The sequence below is a fragment of the Gossypium hirsutum genome, chromosome D13, assembly GCF_007990345.1.
Source record: "Gossypium hirsutum isolate 1008001.06 chromosome D13, Gossypium_hirsutum_v2.1, whole genome shotgun sequence".
NCBI lineage: Eukaryota > Viridiplantae > Streptophyta > Magnoliopsida > Malvales > Malvaceae > Gossypium > Gossypium hirsutum.
The window spans coordinates 59,606,378-59,631,977 of record NC_053449.1 but is presented as its reverse complement, the minus strand read 5'-3'; the positions used below and the strand labels follow the sequence as shown (position 1 = coordinate 59,631,977).

The following is a 25,600-nucleotide window of genomic DNA, read 5'->3' as shown; positions in this document are numbered from 1 at the left end:
TATAAAATATTATATTTTTTAATATTATTAAACATACATATTTAATTGTTTATATTTAATTATATAATAAATAATTAATATAATTTATTGTTTTAATAAATTATGTAATATTTTAAATTTATTTTAATAACAAATTTTAAAAATAATAATTTTAAATAATATTCTTCAAAATATTCAATATTAATATTTTAATAATAAATATTTATTACAATTATAAATATGTTAATAATAAATGTTTTGTAGTATAAATGTAAAAATATGTCGTAAGTTTATGTACTTTTCATAAATTTGTAATTTAGTCTCTATATTTTTATTTTCAATAATTTAGTCCCTCTACTTTTCAAATTTGAAAATCAAGTCCAATTGTTGACATTATTAAATTTTTTTATCAAATTTGTTGATGTCATATTTTTAAATAAAAAATACTCACTTGGTAGTCATGTAACTAAAAAATGATGTTGTAATAAATTTGAAGTTAACAAAATATTTTTAATATATGCAAAAATAATGTAAAATATAATTTTATAGATATAAAGTAAACTCATTTAGACAATGAGAATATAAGAAAATTATTTTTGTTTCATTGAAAACATGTGTATACATATATTCAAATCAATAACAACCATAGTATCCTAATATATATTTATATTCAATTCATATAGTTAAAAAATACATATATTTCTCAAATGAGTTTTTATAATCTTCAGTTGATTCAATTAAGTTCAATTGAACAAGAAATCTCACCTCGATGCTTACCATAAACAACAAAACAATATGCAACAAAATGTAAATTAGTTCGGATTATAAAAATACAAACCATAAATTCCGAATTATTCGACGTTGACCTTGTCTTTCTCCTTCTTACTTGAGGATTTTGGGGCGATGTTAGCTACAGAATAAAACAATTAAAATAAATTAATAATATATAACTCAATTCACATTAAATTTCAATTTTTTATATTACATTTGCATGAACTTCAATTTAGTCCCTAAAATCGAGACTAGCTTAACTTCCGCAATTAACCTCAATATTTTTTTATCCCAATTTCACTCTAAGCCAATTTAACTTATTCATTTCCAATTTTACTCCATAATTTTGAAAATTTTACAATTTAATCCCTATTACTCAAAATCAATAATTACTTAAAAATCTATCAATTCAATCCTTAAAACTTTAACTAAACAATAATTTTAACATTATTAATCTTAAGCAGTACCGAAAAATAGGACATGGGTCAACTAACTCTAAGTATCGGGATTCTAAAAATATAAAAATTATGAAAAAAATAGACTAAATTAACTAAATTTAAGCTTAGAAATTTAAAATGCCATGGCTGTTCGTCCCATTCTTCTCCTCTTGCTCGAATTGCATGCAAATGGAAGAGTGTTATACTTTCTCTTTCCATCCGCTACATCTTTTTTTTTAATAATACATTTACTTATAATTTAATTATAATTCAGCTTTTAACACTAATGCAATTTAGTCTCTATACTGTAATAATTCCTAATTCACGGAAATTACTTAACCAAAATTTAATTCACCTCTAATATAACTTTGTAAATATTTAATAAAATATTTACAGGTTCGATTTATGAAAATGGAGTACCAGAATTATATATTTTGGCATCTGACTTTTGAGTCGTTACAAGAAAATATTAACTTTTTTAGAAAAGTAAGTCATTTTCCAGAAGCCATTTTCAGTGAAACAAACAAACTTAGTTGGTATTGACATTCTTGCTAGTCCTATTATTATTTTATTTACTATATTTTTATAGAACACTTGTCAACCCTTTAATATTGCTTGTGGGTTCTAAAAAACTCCACTAGCAATTCACCAAATATTATTCATTTTTAATACAAATTTAACAATTAACGTTTATTATTTTTTATTACTTTCATTCTTTTCTTCTTTTGTCATTTTGGCTCTCAGATTTTCAATTTTAATCAAATTGATATTTCTAGATAGAAAAGTGGTGGCGTTTATTTAAAAATCTCATTATATTAGTATCTCATGAGATTTTTTAAATAAAAAAAATCAATCCATCGTTCATCACACCAAATAGGATTTTTATTGAGAAATGTGAGTTTATCTTTTAATCAATTCAACCAGTTTTAACACTAAAGAACGTGAGAAACTAATTTAAAAAGAAAGGCAATGTTATTGGTAATCAATTTAGCAAATTTTAAGTTATCAACACAATTTTCTAATTTCCGACTTGACTTGATCAAATGGTTACAATCTCTTTATTTCTATCTTTTAACCACAGTTATTGATTAAAAAAATATTTCACTATAATAAAATCTTATATTGAAACCTCGAAATGTTGTTTGAACAAATAAAAAATTCATGGCATGAACTTGACAATCCACATATTAATCCATGTGTAATTCATAAAAAATAAAAAAGAAATAAAAATTATTAAAATTTCAAAAAAATGATATTTTAAGAAAAAAATTATCTATAACAGCAATAAATTACACATTACTAAACAAGCTACCACATTAACACTATAATAAAATAACAGTTCAATTAATTTTAGGATGGAAAAACAATAATTTAACTAAAATTTAAAGGTAGAAAGTGAAACTTTAAAGTAAGAAAAAAAAATCAAGGGATTTAAGACTCCGATCAGGACCAATAAGCTCATATTTAGGGGTGTAATCGAGCTTAGTCGAGTTTAATTCAAAATTTAAAGTTTGATATTTAATTTAAGCTTGATTAAACATTTGTTTTTAAGTTTAAACTCAATTATCAATTTTTTTACTTAAGTTTGACTCGATAATTAAACTCAATATTAATAATATATATTAAGAATAATAATATAATATAATAAATTAAAACTATTCAAATAAAATATTACTAAACTAGATAATTATTAAATTTGAGAGCTGCAAACACATCTAATGTTCGCTTCATCCAATCAAGTATGGACGTGTAGCCAAGATTAACCAGACCGTGGACTGTAAGAACCGGCTACCCCTTCCTTCTGACGTTTGTTGCATGCGAAATCTACATGATATATAGTATAATATTTTCGAAATTATTATTTAACTTATCGTTAATTTTTCAACGATCGTTTCTTTATTCTTTTTCATTTTAATTTCACCATTAACTAAGGATACTTTAGATGAATGCTGTATTTATCTACGATTAGAGTAAAAATAGTGATGACAGTGAAATTAGATACTATAACAATATTATGGTGTAAGAAAAAAAATTAAACGTACTGCACTAAAAATAAACACTCATCCAAAAGGTCTTAAGTAGTCTCAATTGTTAATAATTTGTCTTTGACTAGTATAATAGTTTTGACAATTTTCAAAATTACCAATTACCAATTACCAATTATTGTGTTTAATTAATATAACATTTTTTATTAACAATTATTTTAAATATAATCTTTAAAATTATTTACCCACATTAATATCTTATCTAATATATATTAAAAATTATATATACAATATTTTAACATTTTAACAAAATCTTCTCTCTTCAACTTTTAAATAGAAGAAAAATACGCTTCGGCGCATTCGAACTCACGTCCTCCTATATTGACGACAATATTAATACCAATTAAGTCAACTAAGTTAACAAAACTTTTAATATTAAACAAATCGAATAGTTGACTATCCACCTTATTGGATAAAGTATTTTATGAATTCAAATAACATTAAAGCATCATTTCTTAATAAAAAGTATTTATGATTTAAATCTGATTATATAATATTTAACAATTATTATTATATAATATTAATAAATGAATATTTAAATTTTAAAATAATGGAAAGAAGTCACCGACCCTAATCCGTAGAGAGGGGTACGTGTCAATAATGGAATTGTTTGATTTTTTTTTTACAACAAGTTGAGAAGGAAACTGCAAAATTCTACAAAACAATAGGGTCAACAATTAATTTGAAATTATAGGATTTCTAACTCCGAGAGCTTAAATCTTTTTGGATATTTTTTAAATAAATTAATATTTTATAAATTATAATTAGTAAAATATTTAATTTTATTAATAAGATTTAAATAATGTTATATCTTATTTTCAAATTTTAATTTGTTATTTTTTTATCATATGCTTCTGAAATTTAAGAGGTTAAAATATGTTATTAGTCTATATATTTATTCAAAATTTGAAATTTAGTATTTATATTTAAAAAATTAAAATTTTAATACTTTTACTTTTTAATTTAAAAATTCTTATCCAGTTATTATTGACTTATTGTTATTTGTAATTTTTATGAAGATGCGTCAACATATTTATTTTTTGTAAATCATATATACAAAGTTATTCGAGGGTAATCTAATTAATATGTCAGGTTGTCAAATTTTGTTTAAGTACAAATATTGTCAACTTATTTTAACCAATTTAAGAACGATGTAAAACAAACTAATTTATTAGAATGTGAGTATTTGATATACTAGCAACATATATTTTTTTTATTTCACAAATAATTTTAAAAAATTGACATTCTAATATTTTACTTTATCTTATAGGATACTTATTAACTCTTACTTGTGGAGTCTTAAAAACTCCGGTGATATGCGGAATATTTTCCGCTTTATAAATAACAAGAATGACATTAATTTATGGAAAGCAATAAAATGTGAATCTCAAAGTCAGAAAGCTGATTGCCACCTTTCCATAATATTCTAATGAACTTCGTCCAAGTCATTTTCTTCCTCTCCTCAGATCTTAATTATTTAAACTCCAAAACTTATCTCTTAATAAAACAAATCAACGAGCAGCTACCGATGCCTTGTTTCGATCTCTCCAGACTCCTAAGATGTCGCGTACAGCAATGGCGGATATAGGATCATCTCCGTTACCGTTACTTTTTCGGCGACGATCGAGCGGTGAAATAAGGAATTTGGCCACCGTTTCGAGTAGTATCTTGCCGGCGTTCGGAACTGTCGTCGATGACGGCTACTCGCACCTCAAAAAATATGTTATTGTTCCTTATGATCAGAGATACCGGTAAGTCATAAATTTCTTCTTAATTTATTCTCATATATATTGTTTCTGTTTCGATAATTAACAATACCGTAAAATAAAACCTTTTTTTGAAAATTTCGTGTTTCTTGTTATTCTCCAAGGTTTCATGGCTTCGTTTTTTGTTTTTTGCATTTCTTGATTACCTCGACCGTTTCTTGCGTAAATGGTGAAATTAAAATAGTTTTGATTGAAATTAATTTGCAGGATTATGATGAGTCAAAAAACATATTTGAATGATGGATTTAGATCTAGGAAACCTGTTAGTTCTTTGCAATCTGGAAATTTCTATCTTGAAAATTTAAAAACCGGTGCCAAAACTACCCGAAAACATCACAAAGTTATGTTGAAGAAAACGTAAACTTACTTTCAAAAAAAGGAAAACAAAGCGTATAGATATGATATACTCAGCGTGGCTTCAAAATTAGATATGATATACAGTGTGTAGACGGCGTGCTTGCACACGCTGCCATTTGTATTTTTTTAATGATTAGAGAATTTTATTTATTTAAAATATTAAATTTGTGACTCACTCAACAAAAATTTTGCAACAAATAGATTTAATTATAAATTCATATAAGAATAAAATGATATTTTACTTGAAATTGTAAAGTTAGAAATTTATTATGCTTCGATTGAGTTTTAGTTTTATTGGAATGAGCGTTGTCGTTGATGCAAAAGTATGTAGATTTAAGTGTGTTGAAATGAATTATTTTCTTATTTAAATGTTGGGATGAATTACAGGTAATTTTAAGTATTGTCTAAAAAAATAAATATGATCAAAACTTATTATAAGACTCTTGACCCTAAAAATTCATGATTCAAATTTGCCCCTTAAACTATGTTCTAGTTTTTCCCTTACATATACCTAAGTTCAAGTTTTACCATAATACTATTTTATTGTATTAATGTACGCATTAATATTTGTTATTTTCTATATAAAAAGACATTTTTAATAATATCCCAGTTGAATTGGTGTTCTCGTGATATTAGCAGAATATTAATATAAGTATAGACATAAAATTTAGTATTTAATAAATTATGGACAAAATATTTTAATTCCACGAATAATAAATAAATATGACATGTCCTTTTATGTAATTGTAATGACACTGTACACCCACATGTTACCTTATCAACCATATGGAGTTTTTAAACTCCCACTAGTAGGGAGTGAAATAATTTTTTATATATATAGACTAAAATATATTATGAGTGGTTATCATTTTTAATCTTTATTATTAAAATATATTAATAATTAAATTGCTTAAATGATTAACAGTGTTATTCAAAATTTATCAACTTAACATATAATGTAAGATATGGTTAATGAAAAATGAATATATTTTTTTCTTAAGTTAATAAACTTTGAGTTGAAGTAAAAATAATATTAATAATTGAATTAAGATTTGTTAATCCAAAACATAAGAATATTTATTTTTCAACTTTTAAAATATAATAATTAAACCTCAAATTCCATCAAAATAGAGGGTTAGGATCAAATTTCGATTAGTATATATATGAAAATTACTTGGTCCATTGAATGGTGTTAAAAAGCTCCATAAGTAAAACACAAGTATCATCATATTAATAAAAAAACAATAACATCTAAATCATTATATATAGAATTAATTGTAATAAAATACAAATCCAACATAATATAATCTAAATAATAACTTTACATAAAACTCACGTGTAATAAAATTTAAATTAAAATAAATCTATACAAAAACTCATACATAATTTATGTAAAGAGTGAATCAAAGATGAAAACCAAAACCCTAAGAACTCAAACTTAAGTTTGAATATCAACATCATTAGAAGTCCTCGTTTGTACCAATAAAAAACTATTTAAGACTGCGAAACTGTGGATGTTGTAATTAGGCACTAGAATCTAGGCTATTAAAATATGTTCACATGCACCAGCCTCTAAGATTAATCAATTCGGTTAAATATGGCAGGGAATTTACAAGTGAGGGTTTTGAGTTTTTGCATTTACAGTGTATGTAGTCTTTTTAAATGATTTATGGATTTTTCAATTTTAGAAAAAATATTTTATACATCCTTTCTATCATATTATTTATAGTCTCTCAATTAAAATAAGATATATCATCTTTAATTTGAAAGTTTAGTTTAAATATATTTATGATGTGAAAAAAGAAGATACTATGTCTTATTTTAATTAAAAGAGATAATGAATAATGTGGTACGAAAGATCTATAAAATAATTTCTTTAGAGGAGTTTTAATTTCTTTAATAGTTGGGACTCCCTGCACATGCTGCCTGCCTTGCTGTTAATTCCTCATTCAGGCTCATAAAATCGTTCTAAATCGGATTCAGTTATGAAAAAAATATTATAGAGGTTTTTGTACTAAAAGTTAGATTGTATTTTTATTTTTTTATTCAAAACATGGGTAAATTAATTTTATACATTAGATAAAAGAGTATTCTGGTTATTTCTATTAAAAAATTCATCATTTTTATTGTTAAAAACTGATGTGACTAATAAAAAATCAAACAATGACACATGGTGTGCCACATCTACCTCATGTTGACGTACATGGACCAGTTTTTAATAGTACAATTTAGTGAATTTTTTAGCACAAAAACCAATTTGCTCTTAGATTTAATGTGTTTGAACTTTTTTTTTATTTTTTGAGTAAATGAGGCAAAATGCAATCTAACCCTTACTAAAAGGACATTCATAATACTTTTACGATGAGCTACACTTATTTATCGATCAAATGACTTATTTGAAGCGAATTCAATTTAATTAATAAAAAGTATTTTGATTTAAATTCAAATACAAATTTTTGATTTAATTTTATGTTATGTGAGATGAAGTAGTTAAGAAAAAAGAAATGTACTATGGTGCAGATGGTGGCAAACGTTTTTGGTAGTGTTGGTATTATACTCGGCATGGGCATCGGTGTTCGAGTTAGCTTTCAACAAAACTGCAAGAGGACCGCTACTGATTGTGGATTTGGTGGTGGATGTGTTCTTTGCCATCGATATTGTCCTCACCTTCTTCGTCGCTTACTTGGATAAATCAACCTATCTCCTCGTTGATGATCACAAAAAAATTGCTTTGCGGTAATTCTTTTATTCACTATCATATCTTATTTCCTTTCCTTTCAATTCAATTTCGATTTTACGCATTTATTTCTTAGAATTACTAAGGTAAAAATAATAAAAAAGAGAAATTATTTAATATATTGTCGGTAAAATAAGTAAGGTTAAAAGGTTATAAGAATGTAATAAAATATTAAAAAAATAAACATTTAAATATAAGAGGCTCATGTCACTTTTTAAGGTTACTTGTGAAACTAAAAAAAATTACTATCACTATACCAAATATTTCCCCAATATATAAACCCTTAAAATCAAAATCATCAATGAAGTATTTCATTAGAAAAAGGTAAATTGTCTAGTTGGTCACTCAACTTTTAGGTTGTTTTCATTTGGACCATCCAAAATGAAATCATTGCAATCATTAGTCAACTTTTAAAACGCTTTCATTTTAGTCACCCAAGCGTTAAATCTTTAACGATGGTCGATTGAACATGCCATATCATGTTTAGATTTTTATTTTGGCCACCTAACTTCTAGGTTACTTTCATTTTGGTCACCCAAAAGTATCATTTTTTAAGTATTAATCAGGGTAAAAAAAAATATGTGTTAAAGTAAAATAGGTAGAAACTAAAATAGTGCATTAAAAATTTGTCAAATTGTACTTGTTTATCCTTTCACCGAAAATTCTTTTTTTTTAATATTGAAATTTTAAATTTCAAAACATCAAAATCAATTAAATAAATTATTGAAAAAAATCACCCTTTGAGAGTGTCACCCAATTTGTTACTATGATATTAAAATTAGTTAAATAAATAATTAATTTATTCTCCTTATAAAATTTAAAATTTTTATTTTATGTTTCCAGATTACCCGAAATCAACTCAAATAACCCCTCTAATAATTGTTTACGAAACCAAATTTTGTTGGAATTATACTATATTAAATCTTTCGTGCTAAGCTAAAAAGAAAAAGAAAAGTTCTTGCACTTAATTAAATAATTTTATCTTCCATGACAAAACCTGTAGTTTTTTTTATTACTTCTTTATCCAAACGAAGAACAAACAATTAATTAATTAATTGCAATAATTTTTTCTTTACTTTTAGCTTAGTATGGAAGATCAGGATTATATAATTAAAAATAAATTTAAACTTTATAGATAATTATTAAATATGTATTAATTGAATTGATTTCAAATAATATGGAAATATAAAATAAAGACTTAAAATTTAGAAAGTGATTAAATTAATTAATTTCAATATTACGGTAACAGATCAATTGATATTATTAAGGGATAAAAAATTTTTCGACAATTTATTTAAGGGTAAACTACACCATTAGTCACTAAACTATGTGTAAGTTTTCGTTTTGATCACTTAATAAAAAAAGTTATAATTTGATTACTGAACTATTCAAAAGTTTTTATTTAAGTCGCTAAACTGTTAAGTTTTTTTTTAAGTTCCGGTAGTGAGTTCCAAGCGACGATTCGATTATTAGTATGGTGGATCAGTGTCCATCAACGAGTAAAACATACCGTAAAATGAACTGTAGAAGAAAAGGGGAAAGAGAGCTTTTGATTGGTGTAGACAGTGCAAACAAAGAAAGCAATATATAATATTGATTTTAACTACTCAGTGACTTAAATGAAAACTTTCGAATAGTTTAGTGACCAAACTGTAATTTTTTAGTTATGTGACCAAAACGAAAACTTACCCATAATTTAGTGGCTAACAATGTAGTTTACCATTTATTTAATTGATTTTGATGTTTTAAAATTTAAAATTTTAATATTAAAAAATTTTAGAATTTTCGACAATGGGTTAATCAAGTACAATTTAACAATTTTTAATGTATTATTTTGGTTTATACCACTTTTTCACTTTAATTCTTAACTTTTTTTATCCCGGTTAATACTTAAAAAATGATAATTTTTTGGGCGACTAAAATAAAAGTGTAAATATGATGTGGTGTGTATAGTTAACTACTGTTAGATATTTAAGGTTTGAGTGATTAAAATGAAAATATTAGATAATAAAATTACAATAATTTCATTTTAAATGACTAAAATAAAAGCACCTTAAAAATTTATCCATCAATTGAAAAATGTACCAAAAAAAAAATGGTTGATTGATGCCTGATGAATTCATTTGACATAAGGGCATTTGGATGCCCTTTCTTGTTCTTCTTCTTCTTCTTTTTTTTTTTCAAAATAATCTATAATATAAATAAATTATATTATTTAATTTAAGGGTAAACCTATCACTTTATATTTATCCCTCGTATATTCCTTAGCAACAATACAATAAGCTAAACAATGCAGTATCAGTTACATGTCTATCCCATCTAACTCAACCCAACTATTTTTATACTTATTTTATTCTTTTATAACTCTATTCTAACACAATAAATTAAATATATTGTAAATTCTTTCAAATATATATAATCTGCACAAACTAATGTCACTTGTGTAGTACAATATATAAATTATTTAATCTCTCATCCCTTTAAAAGATACATATACGTATGTTGTTAAAAAAAAGATTTATATATATATGCATAGATTGATGTTGTAACATTTAAATAAAATTTTGTGATTCTATTCTTCAGATATGTGACAAGAGTGTGGTTCTTTATGGATATAACATCAACTCTACCATATCAGTTTATATTTAGAATTTTTACCGGTGCTTGGCACGATGGTGAAATTTTTAGCTTCCTCAACTTGCTTCGTCTATGGCGTCTTTGGCGTGTTAGTGAATTCTTCAAAAGGTACAATCATGTCCAACTCAACAATTACAACATGTATTATTCTAAACTACACTGTCTATATAATTTATATATATACTCTGTATATAAATATTATCTTTCAAATACATATGTTTTTTAAATATACACTTCTTAAATAGATTTTCTACCCAAGACTCACTTAAATTCGAATAATATTTTCAATTAGGTTAGAAAAGGACACAAGGTTTAGCTACTTTTGGACAAGACTTCTTAAACTACTCGGTGTGAGTATTATTTTCCTTTCTTTTTCTTTTAATTCTCCAGTGTTCATCAAACCGGTTAAAGTATACAGGTAATCTTTATATTATAGTTAGATTTATAATTTAATTCCATACTAGAGAACCAAGTAATTTAATCTTTATATGCTTAATATTGGTGCAAATGAACCATTGAACTTTTAAGATCTAAATATAAATCGAGATAAAATTAATATTTATTTTGTTAAATTTTTGATATATATCACTAAAATTTAATTAGAGTAGTGATTAAATTTTTGATTTGACATTCGATGACAAGGATCTTTCTCCTTCACCCAATGTTATATAATAAAAATTTGTCAACATTTAATATTTTATTATCAATTTTACTTGTTTGCACCAATAACAGAGGTATAAAGATTGAATTAGTTCATTCTATAGTATATTTAACTAAATTATAATTTTTGACATGGCACAAAAACTGCCTAATTACTTTAACCCCATCTAACCATAAATTTTACAACTAAATTTCAATCTGCTAAAAATGGCAGGTCATAGTATTTGCGGTGCACTCAGCTGGTTGCTTCTATTACTGGCTAGCTAGACACCACAAAACACCAGCTAATACATGGATTGGATCTGCAATTGAAGATTTTAAGCATAGAAGTGTGTGGTTATGCTACACTTATTCCATTTACTGGTCAATTGTCACTCTCACCACAGTCGGTTATGGAGATTTGCATGCAGTGAACACAGGAGAAAAGATATTTAACATGATTTATATGCTATTCAACATTGGTCTTACAGCCTACACAATCGGTAACATGACTAACCTGGTCGTTCATGCTGCTGTCAGAACCTTTGCCATGGTATTTCCCTCTTCCGCTTTCCCTCCATTTACAGACAACATTAACATAAAATTAGACTATATTAATTGGGCATGGTCAGATTCTTCTAAGGTTTTTCATGTATTTGGAAGATTCTTAGAAGTCATAATTCCATATTCGTGTGTCGGGCACGAGTGTTAAGAAATAAATATTTTAAGGAAAATGAAGAGTCTCATCTATATAGTAATAGATTAACAGAAAAAAAGTAAGTTCATTCCGGCTCACAACTCATCACCGATATGAACTTGAAGTTTCCATCTTAGTCCTCGGAGCTCATAATGGCTTGCTTTCATGCTTCATTTCATAGGGGACTATAAGAGATGTGGGTTCTTTTTCTATATAAATTTAGCATCATATAATAATCCAGAAATACAAATAAAAAATAAATAAGAGGTTAATGATGATTTTATGTGGGAATCTATTAGCTTTATGCATGACAGACTCGATAACCATAACAATACTGCTGTCATTTTTATGCAAACGTATCATAAATGAGGGAATAAAGTAAGATCATGTTTTGACAGAGAGATGCTCTGAATGAGTTATTGCGTTATGCAAGCAAAAATAGACTCCCAGAAGGGTTGAGAGAACAAATGATGGCACACATGCAGCTCAAGTTCAAGACAGCAGAGTTACAACAAGAAGAAGTGCTACAGGACCTGCCTAAGGCTATAAGATCCAGCATTGCCCAACACCTTTTCCGTAGAACTGTCGAGAAAAGCTACCTATTCAATGGAGTCTCTGAAGACCTTGTTTCTCAACTGGTACCAATATTTCCATTTCTTTTATATGTTGTCACGCAGAGGATCCAAATTTAGAGCCTTCCATTTTTTTTTTTATAAAATAGAGCCTTCCATTTTATCTTAGGGTGAAGCGGGACAAATTCATTTTATCCATCTTCAATCCAACTCAGCAAACTTTAATGAAAAAAACTCACTCATCCCCAACCTTAATTTATTTCAAAAAAGAAAAAAAAACTGCCCTATAAAGTTGAGTCAGATCAAAACTCTGGTTCTAGTTATTTTGTCCAACACACATCGGGTTAGCAATATTATAGAGGCCAATGCCTCATCGACCTAGAAAATATCTTTCACCATGATAAAATTACATTCCAATATTAACAGTGGATGTCAGTCACGAAATGGTAATCGAAAGTTTTCCACCTTACTATCGAAAAACTATGATGATACCAAACAGCTAGTTTTCATGGCATTTTCTTCTTTCAGGTGTCTGACATGAAAGCAGAATACTTTCCTCCAAAGGTTGAAATTATATTACAAAATGAAATACCTACAGATTTCTACATTCTAGTCTCAGGAGCAGTGGTATGTTATCATTATTTTCCGAATGTTTATGCCTACTATTTAACCTGAGATGCAAAACCTAAACTTTCTGAAACTGCAGGATTTGCTGACATACAAGAACGGAACGGAACAGGTATGTCTTTTGCTAAGTGTATAATTTCAAAAGGATTGCATTTATAGACTTGGAGCATAATTTTCTCTATATTACTCATACTTGGGTGTAAATGTTAAATAAAAGAATGTAACTAATGCGAGTATGTTCAATTCTTTTTGAAGTTTTTCCAAGCATTTGGAAGGTCATTGGAGGGTTAATGGTTATATTCCTGTATCTTGTTTAAGATGTAGAACATGAATACTTCCAGAAAAAAGGAGAGTCAGAAAAACAAATAATATTCCTATTGACTTAGAAAAAATGTGAAGGGAACTACAATTACAGATTTTCCTTTTGCTTTCGGTCTTCCTAATGTTCCTGGAGGCGGGAGTGGTGTAGGCTCTATCAAAGTACGATAACAGAGATATTGTTGAAAGATGAACAAAGTGAAGGATGCTTTGTTTTATTATCAACCTGAAACTAGAAACGAAGCAAGTCCATTATCGACATCTTTTACTAATAGCCTAAAAAATGCACATGATGAATTGCTGCATATACCATAGACCAGAAAGACAACATATGATCACGAAGAAACATTATGATGGTTGGTCAAGAGACCCAAATGCATTTTGATAATAAGAAATTACTTTCTTGAGACTATAAGAGTGAAAAAGACATAACAGGTCATACATGTGATGTTAAAGTAAAGCATCTTTCTTGCTTTCCATATCTTGTCTGAACTAAGTTCCTGCCTTTCTTTTTTTTCAAGTTTTTGTCAAAACTAGGAGCTGCAGATATGGCAGGAGAAATTGGGGTAATTTTCAATATTCCCCAACCTTTTACAGTGAGAACGAAGAGGCTCTCCCAGGTTGTTCGGATAAGTCATCACCATTTCAAACAAATGATTCAACCACAGAGTGAAGATGGAAAGATTATTATTGCTAACTTCATGAAGGTTTGTAAACTTCATCTCTCTCCATATATAGGCAGTTTATAGTCAGATTTACAGTATCAGGGGGAAAAAATTACAAAAGCAAAAGGGATTCAAGATGTGACCTATAAGTGAAAGCAAAATTTTAGAGGAAATCATCCACATATGGCCTAAAGCTGTTAAAGAAAACGTTTTAGTTAAGAGATATTTAAATTTGAATAAATGGTTCCATGATTAGTTTGGGGGTAAAAGTAAGCAATGAAACCTCACAACAATTCAAAGCACGATACATAGTCTTGTCCAAAAATTCATACATAGTCTTGTCCATAAATTCAAGAGCAGTTCTTTACTCTGAATCCTCTATTCACAGTACTTGCAAGGTTTAAAAGAAGATGTCCTACAGGAGATTCCTTTCCTAACAGAATTGCTGGCAGACCAGACTCAAAAGGTATATTTTCATCCTAAAGTTGAACCTATTAGAGAAATGTAAGAAGAAGAGATTTTATTCTGTTCCTTTGCAGCCTACGGAACAAAATGAGGAGCAACAAAACAGAGAAACATTGGATTCCCAAGATGCAAATCCAGAAGGTAAATAAAGAGCACCATCATTAAGGATGTATAATAGAAGTAAGAAGTTTCAAGCATATACCATCTAGATCATATGATAAGCCCACACAATAAGTGGATGCACATCCAAAGAACCATACTTTAAACTGATAATTAATAGAACCTATGGTCGCTGCAACTGGCTATTATCATATAATAAGCTGTCGGCACATTCACTTGTTTTCCCTAGTATTATTGACTCTTGACTAGCGTATTTGAGCATATGAACCAATCTGAAATTTTGAGAGGAAGATATTGAGTCTATCATATACCTTGAATGTTAGAAATGATCTTAAAATGATGTCAATAGTTTTCTCTATCTAGTCAATCTAAAAGTTCAAGCTCATCGATTGCACGACAGGCTATACCTATACCGAACAATTCGTCAGATAAATCCAGATATATGTTCTTTTCATAAATCATAATATGTAGATATTTGTAACTTACTGATTCCACTGTTTTGCAGGAAGAACAGGCACTTCCAGTCTTCCTGGTGAAAGCACAATCCGGGTGATAATTCATGGGCATCATCCAAGCCAAGGAACGTCTAGTGACAGATTGGGAAAGCTCGTGTATTTGCCTGACTCACTTCAAGACCTCTTCAATCTAGCAGGTATTATAGTATGACAAGCTTCTTAAAAAGCGAACATTTTTTTACTGAACTTCTAGTTGACATGCTAACCTAATTAAAACTCATTCCTTAGAGAAGGTGATCAATCACGTGACTACATGCTGAAAGATTTGATCTTGAGGCCTCAAACATGAAGCTAACTAGCTAAACCTACTAAACCAATAGAAAAGACTTCCATATCACTTCACACCATAGGCTAAAAACACTTAACATATAGTATAAAAAAGTTTAGAAAGCTAATTTCATTGATTCACATGATTGAAAAGTTAACAAACTTAGTAATGCAGGATACTGAATTTGGTTATATTTGGTTAATGCAGAGAAGAAATTTGGAAAGAGAGGGAGCACTATTCTTATGGCTGATGGCTCAAAAGTTGAAGAACTGAATGTTCTGAGAGAGAATGATCACTTATTCGTTGTTTAAAGATTAAAGTAACTTTTGGTTTGGTATCCATACATTGATCTGTTTAAGAGATGATGCTAAATGTGTAATAAGTTATGCGTCAATGTTAATGGTAGTATAGGGGTGTATTTATTTCCCAATATTAATCCATCTTCAGTTATTAGGTTATCCATGAAAATAACGGGAAGGTGGTCATGGAAACTATATAGAGCTTAAAATTTTCAGTATCCGTGTCATTAAGCATGTCCAAAACAGTCTATGCAGCTTACTGAAACTGTTCCTTCTCTTCCTCCAACCTTATCTTCCACTATTCCCCTAGAGTTTCAATCAATTTTACGAGGATGATCTCAAGAAATTAACTATATATTTATATAAAACCATGAATTTTGATCCATAATTTTGATTTCGTATATTTTTATATATCAAATTTTGACTTAATTCAATTTTCATAAATCATTAACAATATTATTGAATTAGCACCATTTTATGTAGATTTATTGTATACATAAATAATTATATTAATCAAATATAAAAAAAATATTTGTACTCATTTCTTTAAATGTGTATAATTGAATCAAAATCTTTTTTTTTTTTTTTACAATTAAGATTTCCGTTTCATCCAATAAAGCAAATGTTTGCTACCATTTTCAACAGAAAATGCTAGTAACAGCAATTACAGACCAGGCTCAATTAATCCTATCAAAATCAGTGTTTCATGTATTCATATGAATTATAATTAAAGTTTCATGCATTAAATTAATATATATTTATCAAGTTATACGTTGCATTATGTATTTATGTTTAAATGATCCATAAAATTAATAAAAACCAATTAAATTTTAAAATAACAATTATTATTTTATTTATATTTTTATATAAAATCTAAAAAGGAAAAATACACAATAAATTTAACTTAAAATAATGTGATTTTTACTATTTTGAGTTTAGCATTTCAACAAAAATCACAGTTTGTTGGGCCACGTGGAATGGTACAAGGATGACAGGCCCAAGCCCATAAATGTACTTAACATCAGCCTAAGCACGTGCGAGGCATTTCCCCGCCAAAAACACCGTACCCTTCCCGCCAAGAAGAACCCTGATGGGTAATAAACATAGAGGGAAAAAGTGGATATTTGCTTCTTTTTCAGCGAGAGTGAGAGAAGGTAATCGAAGGGGAAAAACAAAGACGAAACAAAATGTCGGGATGGGACGAAGGAGCGGTTTACTACAGCAATCAGGCTCAATTCACGGAAGCCTCCTCGGAAGCGGAAGCGGCTGCAGCATCCACCACGGCGAGCCGCCACTCCATTCTCCTTAAATTCAAGGAGTTCATCAGAAATTTTGAGAAGGAGAAGAACGTGTTCCCGTACAGGGAGAGCCTCGTCAATAATCCTAAATTCCTAACGGTCCATCTTGAGGACCTTCTTTCCTTCGACTCCGATCTGCCTTCCCTCCTTCGTTCCTCTCCCTCTGATTACCTGCCTTTGGTAAAACATTCTCACGAACCTCACTATCAGTTTTATCGACATATATCCAATTAGCTTAACGTTTTTGCTTCTTAACAATTGGTGCAGTTTGAGACGGCGGCTGCGGAGGTTTTAGCGGGTTTGAAGATGAAAGTAGCAGGAGATTCAGGGGAAATGGTAGAGCCACAGACGGGCGAGGTTCAAATATTGCTTACGTCAAAGGAGGATCCGGTTTCTATGCGTTCACTCGGGGTAAGTTTGAGAATTTGTTTGATATATTAGTATGAAATAAATGGGTTATTTTCAGTTATTGACTGGTTTTTTTGTTCAATTTTCTTAGGCTCAATATATATCAAAACTAGTTAAGATATCAGGAATTACCATTGCTGCTTCAAGGATTAAAGCAAAGGCTACTTACGTGCATTTAATCTGTAAGAACTGTAAAAGTGCAAGGGCAGTTCCCTGCCGTCCAGGTCTTGGTGGGGCAATTGTTCCACGATCATGTGACCATGTTCCACAGGTTTATTCTTAATCAAAATTTGAGTTGTTAATAATACTTATTTCATATTATAGCTTTGATAGCAGTTATGAAATGTTTGTAGCCTGGAGAAGAACCTTGCCCTATTGATCCATGGCTGATTGTTCCTGATAAGAGCAAATATGTTGATCAACAAACCTTGAAACTGCAAGAGAACCCAGAGGTAATGCTCTTGATTTTAAGAGAACAAGGTACGAAAAAAAGTTATAGAATTGATTGAATTATGCATTCATGTTGAATTTGAAGGATGTACCTACTGGTGAGCTTCCTCGAAACATGTTGCTTTCGGTGGACCGACATATGGTTCAAACAATTGTACCTGGCTCGAGGTTGACAATAATGGGAATTTATAGTATCTTTCAAGCTTCTAATTCACCCACCAAGTAAGTCACTATGTCTTCAATTGACTGTTTCCTGTATATCTAGTCTCATCTTTCTCTTCTAATAGGGATTTTGATTCTGTGTGATTTATGTAGCCATAAAGGAGCAGTTGCAGTTAGACAGCCTTATATCCGGATAGTGGGAATGGAAGAGACGAATGAAGCCAGCTCTCGAGGGCCTGCCACATTCACCCAAGAAGAGGTAAATATCAAAGTGATCATTAGTATTGTTTTCTTAAGAAGTTGCATCCCCACTTCACTGCATCTTTTGCCATTTGATCATGCTTTTTTTTTGCTTTTGTGTGAACTATATGCATGATCGTGCTACTGTTATGTTCCTGCTGCTGGCAACTTATTTATGAATTGAGTTGATTAATTTAACTTGTATGACTTGGGTTTTTCTGCCCAAGTACTAAACTAAAGTTACTATGGATTCCCTTTGTCATCATCGCCATGTAAATTATCATTCACAGGTAGAAGAGTTCAAAAAATTTGCCTCAAATCAAGATACATATGAAGCCATATGCTCCAAGGTTGCTCCTTCCATATTTGGTCACGAAGATGTCAAGAAGGCTGTTGCTTGTCTTCTCTTTGGAGGAGCCAGGAAAGTAAGTTTCGTATCCTTAAACGTCTACCCTTCTGTGTTCCTACTATCTACTGTCATCATAACTGGTTTCATTAATGCGTAGAATTTGCCGGATGGGGTGAAGCTAAGAGGTGATATTAATGTGTTGCTTCTTGGTGATCCTTCTACTGCCAAGTCACAGGTTAGTTACATGTATCTTTGATGGTTGAGGTTGCTGAAATAGATTGCAATGCTTCACCATCACCTTTTGCCCTCTCTTTATTGTTCTACTTTTTATTTTAGGATATTTCTATGGGTTTTTTTAGTTGAAGTTCTTTCATACTATAATTTCTAGTGCTTCTCACACAATTTGGTGCTTGTTTTATGGTTACCTTGTAAAGTTTCTCAAGTTTGTTGAGAAGACAGCTCCAATAGCTGTTTACACTTCTGGAAAGGGCTCATCAGCTGCTGGTCTTACAGCTTCAGTTATTCGAGATAGTAGCTCTGTAAGTTCTTGGTGGGCTATGGCATCTAGTGGAAAGAATTTTGTTTCTCCGATTTCTTTGATTTGGAGAAAAGTTTCCTTCTTTTCCCTCTGCCCTTTTTTATGCAAAAGTTTCTCACATTTATTCATGTATCTATGAAATGTCAGCGAGAGTTTTATCTTGAAGGCGGGGCCATGGTTTTGGCAGATGGGGGTGTTGTATGTATTGATGAGTTTGATAAGATGAGACCAGAGGATAGGTAAGTTAAATTAATGTCAAAACTTGTTAGGCTTTACCATTTATGATGCTTATGAAGTTTTGCTTTGTTTTGCCTAGGGTTGCTATTCATGAAGCTATGGAGCAGCAGACAATATCCATCGCCAAAGCTGGAATTACAACTGTTCTCAATTCCAGAACTTCAGTGCTTGCAGCTGCGAATCCTCCTTCAGGACGTTATGATGATCTTAAGGTCAGTAGCTGCACTTCCTGTTTCATTTTTGTCAAGTTCTCAAATTTATGCTTGCTATTCCTACGAAGAAACTGAAAGAAATGTAATCACCTCGCAGACAGCACAGGATAATATCGATTTGCAGACTACAATTCTTTCAAGATTTGACTTGATCTTCATCGTAAAGGATATCAGGATGTATGACCAAGACAAGGTATTCTTGTTATTTAGCTCACCTTAGATTCCCCCCTCAATGACAGCTAACTGAGAATTGTTTGTCAGAACATTTCTTGATTACGGAACAGTAATTTTTCTGTTTTAATGCTACAAGGATAAAACAAAAGCTCTCACTTAATAGTTTTACATGTATTACTAGTGCCTCTGCCAAGGGCTTTGACTTCCACTATCCTTTTTACAGACAATAGCAAGTCATATCATAAAAGTTCATGCATCAGCTCAGACAGTATCCAATGATAGTAGAACTTCTAAAGAAGAGAATTGGCTGAAAAGGTACATGTAAAATAGTTGCTTTTTATTTTTAATAAATAAAATGAAGTCACCTGGGCATGTTGAATGTTTATGCCATACTGTATATGCTGCTAAATTGAATCAAAATTTACAGGTATATACAATACTGTCGATCAGAATGCCATCCTCGGCTTTCAGAAGCTGCATGTGCTAAACTCCAGAGTGATTATGTTGACATCAGAAGGGTATTCTCAAACTTTAGCCAGAATTATTTTTTTCAAGTCTAAATTAAACTATCAAGGAGCCCTTACCGCCCATTATCATGAGAACTTGTGAAAGTGATTTTAAAATAATCTCAAGTTGTTTTAGTGTAACATAAATTTATGTAATAGTAACATAATTTTAAATGCTAGCTAACATAATTTTATTATAGTTGATTTAAATGCTAGCTAACATTGTCATCAACATGGGTTACTATTGTAGGGCATGAGGCAACAAGCAAATGAGACCGGAGAGAGTGCCGCAATTCCCATCACTGTGAGGCAGCTGGAGGCCATCATAAGGTTAAGCGAGTCTCTTGCGAAAATGAAATTGTAAGTATTGGATCTAGCAAAATCAAGTTGTGAATGCTTAAAACTAAATTCAAACAGGAACTTGACTTATTTTGATAATTGGATAAATATTTAGTGGCCTGTTTTTGTATAAATAGAATAAAGTTCTACCCCGTTTTAACATTTAAAATGTATTTCAGGTCATATGTTGCCACTGAAGGTGATGTAGCTGAAGCATTGAGACTTTTCAAAGTTTCCACCATGGATGCAGCACGTTCTGGAATAAACCAACATATTAATATCACTCCTGATATGGCCAATGAGATTAAGGTTTGTAGACATTCTTGCTGAACTTGTTCTTGTATTCTTGTGATCTTCTCTTAAGTTAACAAAATTCGGTACATGTATAGCAAGCGGAGAACCAGATAAAGAGAAGACTGGGAATCGGAAATCGCATATCAGAAAGAAGGCTGATTGATGATCTTACTAGAATGGGGATGAATGAGTCAATCGTAAGTATAGTTAAAAACCGAGTCATTGTAGGAAATGAATTTTAGTATTCTTAGCGAAGAGTTAAAAAGTAAGCTTTGTATTTGTAACATGGTTGATGTTATAATTGGCAGGTAAGGAGAGCCATTCTAATCATGCACCAGAGAGGTGAAGTTGAATATCAACGAGAAAGGCATATTATCGTTCGTAAAGTATAAATCTTGCGGTTGTAATGTTTGGAACCGAAATTATCAGGGCAGCAGTTTTATTGCAAGATGAAGTTCCAAATTCCAATTGTAGTGGTGGTCTTGATCAGGAATGACCGGGCTAACAAAAAGTTGTGTAATGTTATGTTGTACGTCTCTGCAACTTGTTTTGATCTTACATTTTAATGGATTCAGTGGATGGATTGTCTCGAGACTGAATTTTTTTTTTTTCAACAATTAAGAAAAAAAAGTAATTGAGGACAAAAACCTGAAAAGCACAAACAGTCACCAATCTCAAGATCCACCAAGGGAGGAAAGGAGCAATTCCCAAATCGGTTCTGTGTAAACTTTTTAAAAAATATCCATACATTTAAAAATAATTAAAATTATTTATATTATAAATATTTTTTATTTTTTATAAATTAAAAATTCATCAATAGAATTATATTATTGTCTTGAATGAATTTGGAGTTGAACTGAATTTAGATAATTATTTGTACAGATTTATTTTATATTTAATTTCTAAATAGTTTTTATTAACTTTTATTTTTAACTTTTTAAACTTTATTTAATATTTTTTTATAAGTTTTAATAATATTTAAAAAATTGAACTTTAAAACGAATAAACCTAGACACAATATGTTGACCTATTTAATTAGCTTTATTAATTCAGAAATTTAATTGGGTGAAGAAAATTGAGCTTAATTTATTTTTTTTTAAAATGGTCAAAAAAATATAAAATAAAAAAAGCTCACTCTTTACATCGACATTATTACATTAGACAACTCAATTAATAATTATCGAACCGAAGGAAGGAGTTCCCGTATGCACCATACTCTCTCACCTAGTCACCTCAGCTCTGCCCTCCCAAAAGAACTACTTCTGCTCACCTCCATTTACGGAAGGCTAGAAGAGTCCACAAGTTATTCTGAAAAAAGACGCAGGAGAGTCTCGTTCCATTGTCCTCTGCAAACCCACCATAGCCAATAGGACAATCATATTATCTTTACAACCCTAACCTCGTACCCCCCTCACAACAATAGATGGTTCTCTTCGATTCTTCAATATCTCCCTTAACCCACTCTGCCAAACTCTCTTCTCCACTGCTTCTCTCTTCTCTCTCCCATCGTCCTCTCAGGTTCCTTTAATCTACTCCACTCTTTCCTTCACTTCATATTTACACTTAAGCTCTAAACGTCAACGTTCCCCATTTGTTTATGGATGCAGATATGCAGTTCTTGGTGCTGGTTTTGCTGGTCTCTCCGTTGCTTGGCATTTACTCAAGGTACACTCCTTTTGCCTTGTAATTCTAAATCTTCTACCTCTTCCCATTAATGGGTTTCTTTTGAATTCTCTGATTGTTGTCGCATTGCCTTTTTCCAGGAGAGTCCTAAGGATTTGAACCTGCACATTGACTTGTATGATGAAATGGGCATTGGTGGAGGCGCTTCCGGAGTCTCCGGGGGACTCCTCCACCCCTATTCTCCTAAAGGTTTTGCATCAACTCCTTTCAATGTATGCTAATTCTTTATGCTTTGAAAAGAACCCAAGTCCTTTTTTCGCCTTGTTTTGTAGCTTTTCTGCCCTGTTGAGCTTATCAGTGAATATGCTTGGCAGTTAAGCTTCTATGGAGAGGTGCCGAGTGTTGGAAAGAATGTATGAAGCTCTTAAGCATTGCAGAACAAGCCGTTAGTTCCGAGGAGGATTTGGTTTCCTTAAGTGGTGAATTTGGTCAAGATTTTGGTGGGATTTTAGACCGGAGAAGGTTTGTTTTTGTTCTTCATTTCACATGCAAATGTCTAATTTTTATCCTCTCTTTTTACTATATTTGCCTGTTTAAGGGCATTTCTCGGTTTAACATTTTTATTAATTTGTGCTCATAGGGGCATTATAAGACCTGCCACAAACATGAAGACTTTGAATGTATTGAATGATGTAATTTCCTCAACCCTTGTTAATGCAGCGCTAATTGATTTATTTATATATATGTATATATATGTATGTTATATACATGTTTATATATATGTATCATCAATTGTCTAATGTTGGGTTTTCTATCTTGGTGAAATCAGAATGCTAAGAACTGCCTTGCCAATTGCAAAATAGAGATCATTGATAAGAACGCTGCTGAAAAGCTTGTACCCCATATACATATGCCTTTCAACTTGGCTTTCTATATGCCTGAAGCTATAAATGTGAATTCCAAGTATTATCTCAATGTAAGGATAACTAGGCTTTTGTTCTTTGACATTATCTATCAGTTCCATTTTTGTGTTCTTGATAATGTCCTTTTCTTTTTGTTATTCTACCAGGCACTCTTTTTAGCTTGTCAAAATATAGTGAAGGAATTATCTGCTTCCGGCTTTGGAAAGAAAAATCTTTGTTTGCAGAAGAAATCTGTTTACGAACTCCGTGAATTAGAAGGTAAGCAATGCTTTCTTAGACATGGTGATGGGAAAAATGTTGAGAACAAGTTCGTACTCTGGTGGACACCGGAGAATGGTTTTGTTTATTTCAGGGAGGGTTATTTTTCTTTCTTGTTTTCAGCATGTTTGTACTAATATAAATGGCTATTCCATTTCATTCCAGTGAACCAAATGTGCTCTAATCTATGCTTGTATGTTTTTTTTAGGAGAATATGATGCTGTGATAATATGCTTAGGTGCCAAAACAGACTTGCTTCCGGAGCTTGCAGGGAAGCTTCCTTTGAGGACATGTAGAGGTGTTATTTTGCACTTACAACTGCCTGATAATATAGGGTAAGGCTTCTCACTTGCACTATGAAACTTGAGGGCTGGTAATTCAGGCAATAGTTTCAGATATGAAATATGGCTTGGAGTCTTCACATGAAACTGTAGTTCCACATACAGTCAACCTCAAAATGGTTACTGAGTGTGAGTTCATGTATAGAGGATGAAACATGGCATAGCAAATGACGACTCTAGCTTACTTTGGCTTTTATAAAGCACCCCTAACTGGCTAATCCTAACCTGGATTTGGCAGCTCGGGTACTTGTGTTATAATCATGTTGAATGTATTATATATTAATAATTCATTTTTATAGATTTTAAGACATTTGAATTATTTGCATTGTGTATATGTTTTAGTTATTTTTCTCTTATCATGTTCATGCCGTCTAATCATGCTGTATTCTAAAGTTACCAACTTTAGTGATATGGCCTTGGGGTTCATCCTCAAATTTCTAAAAATAATGTTCTTTCAGGGAAGATTATCCTGACCATGGACCTTCAATATTATCAGATGCATGGCTTGCTATCAAGGGGAACCGTAGATTGGATTTGGGTTCGACATGGGAATGGAAGTCAAGAAATTCTTCATCAAATGTCTCAACAGATGAAGCTTCCGATGCTCTTCAAGAGCTTCTTCCGAAAGCATCTGCTATTTACCCTGGTATAACTAGCTGGAGTTTTGCCGGAGCAAGGGCGGGTTTAAGGGCAATGCCACCGCTTACTCCTCACGGATCACTTCCGCTTTTGGGATGTGTCAACAATATTTTAGGCAATGATCTTATATGCAAGTATTGGTTACTCGGAGGGCTCGGTTCGAGGGGATTGTTGTACCATGGTTGGCTAGGTAAGTTGACGGCGGAGGCTGTCCTTTCTTGTAATGAACAGATTATCCCTTCTGAACTAACCTCATGGAAGAATAAAGATAGTAGACCTTAACTTTTTTTTTTTTCATTTTGAATTGTAAAGACATGAATGTTGCATAAATTATGAAAAAAAATTGATACAATAATCCCTTTAATACAATTAAAAACAACTAATCTCCTTTCCCCTGCCTCTAAAAGATTAAAACAAAATATTTACAAAGCAGGGGACTTTTTTCTTTCTGATGTCGTCTTTTCTCTATCACATGCTTCATATACTCCGGGCATTTGGATCAAACCAAGCTTTAATTGTCTTCGGCTTCACCACTGATTCAACCTCACCCTTGTGTGTGTGGAGCTCCCTTAGCCTATCAAACCAAAGCAATGTCAAACTCTGATCATTGTTTAGAAAAAAAGACTCGTAAAATCATGCTTCTCAATAGTGATGATTGAAAAGTCAAGGGTTTAAACAGAGCGTTTGATGAACAT

At 30.7% G+C, this 25,600-nt stretch overlaps 3 protein-coding genes across 3 annotated transcripts; all 3 read left to right on the top strand.

Annotated features, from left to right (window-relative positions):
• The first annotated feature begins 4,602 nt into the window (after window positions 1-4,602).
• On the top strand, window positions 4,603-16,200 carry LOC107937952 (potassium channel KAT3). Its single transcript, XM_016870969.2, has 13 exons — window positions 4,603-4,983; window positions 7,876-8,091; window positions 10,676-10,837; window positions 11,022-11,079; window positions 11,604-11,921; window positions 12,464-12,703; window positions 13,166-13,264; window positions 13,344-13,376; window positions 14,104-14,289; window positions 14,636-14,713; window positions 14,787-14,853; window positions 15,338-15,484; window positions 15,823-16,200. The coding sequence occupies exons 1-13, from the start codon at window positions 4,793-4,795 to the stop codon at window positions 15,924-15,926; spliced, it is 1,899 nt and encodes a 632-aa protein (XP_016726458.2). The 5' UTR covers window positions 4,603-4,792; the 3' UTR covers window positions 15,927-16,200.
• An 808-nt stretch (window positions 16,201-17,008) lies between these two features.
• Window positions 17,009-21,713, top strand: LOC107937982 (DNA replication licensing factor MCM5). Its single transcript, XM_016871004.2, has 18 exons — window positions 17,009-17,392; window positions 17,480-17,623; window positions 17,712-17,891; window positions 17,974-18,072; window positions 18,156-18,292; window positions 18,386-18,491; window positions 18,763-18,897; window positions 18,979-19,056; window positions 19,256-19,360; window positions 19,507-19,598; window positions 19,676-19,808; window positions 19,906-20,001; window positions 20,206-20,297; window positions 20,410-20,500; window positions 20,739-20,848; window positions 21,007-21,136; window positions 21,217-21,318; window positions 21,430-21,713. Exons 1-18 carry the CDS (start codon window positions 17,102-17,104, stop codon window positions 21,511-21,513), a joined length of 2,205 nt encoding a protein of 734 aa, XP_016726493.2. The 5' UTR covers window positions 17,009-17,101; the 3' UTR covers window positions 21,514-21,713.
• A 558-nt stretch (window positions 21,714-22,271) lies between these two features.
• Window positions 22,272-25,382, top strand: LOC107937983 (uncharacterized). The gene is made up of 9 exons (XM_041109346.1): window positions 22,272-22,639; window positions 22,729-22,786; window positions 22,885-22,993; window positions 23,119-23,266; window positions 23,385-23,436; window positions 23,574-23,720; window positions 23,814-23,925; window positions 24,134-24,260; window positions 24,725-25,382. The coding sequence occupies exons 1-9, from the start codon at window positions 22,545-22,547 to the stop codon at window positions 25,185-25,187; spliced, it is 1,311 nt and encodes a 436-aa protein (XP_040965280.1). The 5' UTR covers window positions 22,272-22,544; the 3' UTR covers window positions 25,188-25,382.
• The last annotated feature ends 218 nt before the right edge of the window (window positions 25,383-25,600 follow it).

Excerpts from the sequence above, each read along its gene's own strand:
- LOC107937952 (XM_016870969.2), top strand. The coding sequence starts at position 4,793 with ATGTCGCGTACAGCAATGGCGGATATAGGATCATCTCCGTTACCGTTA. Across the intron at positions 4,984-7,875 it reads CCTTATGATCAGAGATACCG|ATGGTGGCAAACGTTTTTGG; the intron begins GTAAGTCATAAA and ends ACTATGGTGCAG. Across the intron at positions 10,838-11,021 it reads GTTAGTGAATTCTTCAAAAG|GTTAGAAAAGGACACAAGGT; the intron begins GTACAATCATGT and ends ATTTTCAATTAG.
- LOC107937982 (XM_016871004.2), top strand. The coding sequence starts at position 17,102 with ATGTCGGGATGGGACGAAGGAGCGGTTTACTACAGCAATCAGGCTCAA. Across the intron at positions 18,293-18,385 it reads GCTTCTAATTCACCCACCAA|CCATAAAGGAGCAGTTGCAG; the intron begins GTAAGTCACTAT and ends TGATTTATGTAG. Across the intron at positions 19,057-19,255 it reads CTTCTACTGCCAAGTCACAG|TTTCTCAAGTTTGTTGAGAA; the intron begins GTTAGTTACATG and ends TACCTTGTAAAG.
- LOC107937983 (XM_041109346.1), top strand. The coding sequence starts at position 22,545 with ATGGTTCTCTTCGATTCTTCAATATCTCCCTTAACCCACTCTGCCAAA. Across the intron at positions 23,437-23,573 it reads CTTTGAATGTATTGAATGAT|AATGCTAAGAACTGCCTTGC; the intron begins GTAATTTCCTCA and ends TGGTGAAATCAG. Across the intron at positions 23,721-23,813 it reads ATTCCAAGTATTATCTCAAT|GCACTCTTTTTAGCTTGTCA; the intron begins GTAAGGATAACT and ends TTATTCTACCAG.